The 3704-nt window shown below is 35.5% G+C and overlaps 1 protein-coding gene across 1 annotated transcript; it reads right to left on the reverse strand.

Annotated features, from left to right (window-relative positions):
- Positions 1–996: 996 nt before the first annotated feature.
- LOC107661799 (homeobox protein MSH-D-like) lies at positions 997–3402 on the reverse strand. Its single transcript, XM_016451565.1, has 2 exons — positions 3040–3402; positions 997–1741 (listed from the first exon to the last, which is right to left on the reverse strand). Exons 1-2 carry the CDS (start codon positions 3338–3340, stop codon positions 1320–1322), a joined length of 723 nt encoding a protein of 240 aa, XP_016307051.1. The 5' UTR covers positions 3341–3402; the 3' UTR covers positions 997–1319.
- Positions 3403–3704: the final 302 nt, after the last annotated feature.

The following is a 3704-nucleotide window of genomic DNA, read 5'->3' on the forward strand; positions in this document are numbered from 1 at the left end:
TATCATTTTTAACAAATCATTATTTAACCAAAGACCTTATAAAAGTTATAAATTGTTCATATTTAGATATACTGTCATATGTATGCAAATTGCTTTACTTTTTTATTATTATTTTTTTTAAATAGTATAATTCATATTCATATTATGCAAGAATGTATTGATAGTTTAGAAAGAAGCATTCCTGGGACTTACCTTTTTAAGGTAAGTGGTGGCAAACAATTTATTTTAGCTACATTTAAATAAAAAAAAAATGTTAAAAGTTAGTCAACTACATTTGTTTATTTAAATGTAGCTAAAATACATTGAGTGCAACCACTTACCTTAAAACAATTAGTAAATTCAATTAATCATTTTTTTTCAGTGTGGTTAGTTCCTGTGATATGAACAGCCTTGGATTTGTTTTCAAAAAATAACTTTTTGCTATTTGAATAAAATGGTTAACGAATGAGACCTTATTGTAAAGTGTTACCTGCTTTAAAAAAATACAAAATAAATAAATTAGAGGTGCACTTAAAGGAAATTAATAGAGAATATTATGAATATAAATGCGATTGCGAAAACTCTCACATACTTTCTCAAACATGAAACAGAAATATTAATTTAATAAACTAATTCAATAAACAAATGCTATTGTGTTTGCTTGCCAATTGCAGTTTACTGTACATTTCAGATTTCAGTGACGTAGAATTATAGTATAAAAATATATAAAAATGTGGCCAGAAAAATAAACTTCCACATTTTAGTTACAAGTGACTAATTTCAAAGACATCTTTGCATATATCATATTCACTGTCAAATTCTTACATTTCTCAGTGTGAACATACCAATGTATTTATCATATACAATCATTCACCTTGATGTTTAATTTGTTTCAAAAACAACCTCTGTAAAATACTGTCCGTCAATTAAACCAATTAAAGTAAAAACAATGTGTAATGAACTTGTCAGAACACTTTCTTACAGGATAAAAATCCATCAACATTAAATGTAGTGGAATTTAAACTCAGTATTTTGTACACAAAATAATTAGTTTTACAATATATTACATAAAGATGCATGACACAAATATACACAAAAGATTTGGCAACAGCATTATCCATCCACACGGTAAAATGTGATCTTTCAGTCAGTGGAAAGTGAGGTAAAATGTCCCGCTTTTTATTTCATGTATTTTAAGACGTGAGTGAAGGCACATTATGAAATAGTGAATTAAATTTTTTGGTTGCTGCTTTTTTTCAGACTTGGACACCCAAGGTTTGTAAACATTGTCTTTCTGTACATCCACAGATCAGTACTAGTCCATACTGTAGCACTTCTTCTCAAGCGAGGTGATACATGCTGTACCCTAAAGGTGTTCTATAGAGTCCCACTGGAGCAACAGGCAATAAAGGCCTCTGGTAGGGATACGACTGGCCATAGAGTGAGACGGCCGAATGAAGTTGGGTTCCAAGAGGAAGAGGCAAACTGAAATTGGGGTGGAGGGCAGGTTTGGCAGTCAGTTTGAACTTTTCCAGCTCGGCCTCTTGCAAACGCTTGGCCTTGGCCCGTCGGTTCTGGAACCAGATCTTCACCTGTGTCTCTGTGAGGGTGAGGGAGCTGGAGAATTCTGCTCGCTCGGCAATGGACAGGTACTGTTTCTGTCTGAACTTTCGCTCCAAGGCCAGGAGCTGTGAGGTGGTGAATGGCGTACGGGGTTTACGGTTGGTCTTGTGCTTGCGGAGAGGACAGGCACTTACCTGGCCTGTGGTGGGAAAAGAAGTTAGTGTAGCAAAATGTAATCATGAATCAATTTCTTGTAGATTTTAGGTTGGTCAAAAATAGATTTTAAACTAATTTAATTATAGTGTTTTCATAGTTCAATAGTGTGTTCATAGAAGTAGTTTTACTTCGTTACTGTACTTAAGTACATTTTTCAAGTATCTGTACTTTACTGGAGTAGTTTTATTTTGAGTAACTTTTACTTTTACTTCACTACATTCCAAAGCATAAGATCGTACTTTTTACTTCACTACATTTCATAAAACTTATCGTTACTTCTTATAATATATATAATATCACATGCTCCGAGACGCAGAAGCGGTGTCTGATTCATGAACGAACTGATTATTTTCAATGAACCCGTTAAATCGGTTCGCAACAAGTACATCATGAATTAATCTTCCAAACCACGTTTTTGTCTTATTCCGAATCACTACGGTACACTTATAATAAGTACTTATATTTGGACTATTATAGCCTGGTCATACCTGCGTGAGTAGCTCCGGTTGGAATGTTCTTCCGCGGGATGTGTGCAGTTCTGTTTATACATAGTGCTGCTTTAAAAGTAAGTTACTAATGTCGAATTTTAGGGTTAATTATTGTAACTGAAAATCATATTTAGGTCAAAGCTGTCAGTTGTTTGTGAACTAAATCTGCTGTAAAGGGTGATCTGTTGGGTTGAAACAACCCAGCATTTTTTTAGAGTGTATTCATTATTTCCTTATTGGTTATTTTGGGGAAATCCCGGGTATTTTGAGCAGTATTTTAATTATAAAAAAGATATGCTAATATAAAATTAAATGATAAAAGTAGCCTATATAAAACTGCAAAATAAACATTCATCTATCACCTCTGCGATATTGTCATCTACTGTAGGCTATTCCGCTTAATTACAAACAAATGTATACTAGTGTTATGTTCTTAATTAAATCAGAGTTCTCCTAAATAAAACATGAAACTTCTTATGGCGTTATGTTTTCAGAGCAGTTGGCCCTCATGTGTCTCTAGTTTCCATTACATTTATACTTTCACAGAATATTAAGCATGAATTCGCTTTATCTGCAAATTGCCTAATACAAAGTAATCATGAAATATGATGTCGACTATGTATAAATTAAGAAGACAGCATTGACACTTTTTAGATCTCTTATAAGTTTCAATAAATGAGCCAAATTGCTCGTTTTAGGAAAGATAATTTTTATGACGATTATAGACCCTGTCGTAATTTATATTGTTTCATTTAAAGCATAAGCAGTTCGTTCAGAAAATTAAATTGCTTACGTGTTTGAGCGAATCTAGGGTTCATAACCCATGGTGTGCAGTCATCCGGCTCGGGGGACTCCGATTTGACGGGTGAGGTCTGCATAAAGTGCTTTTGTATTGCAGCCGAGCCATAAGAATCCCTGATCTCAGTCTTAGCAAACTGGCTGGATACATCCTCGCGCCGTCTTTCAAAGTCTTTACTGGTTTTGTGGCTAGATATAAGAGACTCGACGCTGAAAGGGTGGATTGACACTTGGGTTTTGCGCTGCTCCATGTCCCGATCTCCGTCTGATTCCTTCAAGCTCGCGGACGCGGACATCCTCGAGCTTCAGTCACTCTGACGTCTCATGAAAAAAGCATGAAGCCTTTGATGCCTTGAAGCACTCGGCCACAACAGAACTTTCAGCCAATCAGAGCGCTGCCAAATCAAGGCGCGCGCTCCGTTGCTCAGCAGCACACGGCGACGGGAGAACTTTTGACCAATGAGAACGCTGCTGAATTAGGCAGCGCGCTCTATTACTCGTGATTGGCTTACTGAGTTTGCAATAAAGTGTCCATCATTATAACTGACAAAATGACAGCGACAGATTTAGCGAAAGATTCTGGAATTTTGGTAAGTAAAGCTATGGATTCAATAGGAAACAAAGATAACAATATAGAGTAATACGTGAGTGTGTGAACTG

The sequence above is a fragment of the Sinocyclocheilus anshuiensis genome, unplaced genomic scaffold (assembly GCF_001515605.1).
Source record: "Sinocyclocheilus anshuiensis isolate Anshui unplaced genomic scaffold, SAMN03320099.WGS_v1.1 scaffold207, whole genome shotgun sequence".
In the NCBI taxonomy this organism is placed as follows: Eukaryota; Metazoa; Chordata; class Actinopteri; order Cypriniformes; family Cyprinidae; genus Sinocyclocheilus; species Sinocyclocheilus anshuiensis.

Excerpts from the sequence above, each read along its gene's own strand:
- LOC107661799 (XM_016451565.1), bottom strand. The coding sequence starts at position 3,340 with ATGTCCGCGTCCGCGAGCTTGAAGGAATCAGACGGAGATCGGGACATG. Across the intron at positions 1,742-3,039 it reads CCCTAGATTCGCTCAAACAC|GCCAGGTAAGTGCCTGTCCT; the intron begins GTAAGCAATTTA and ends TTCCCACCACAG.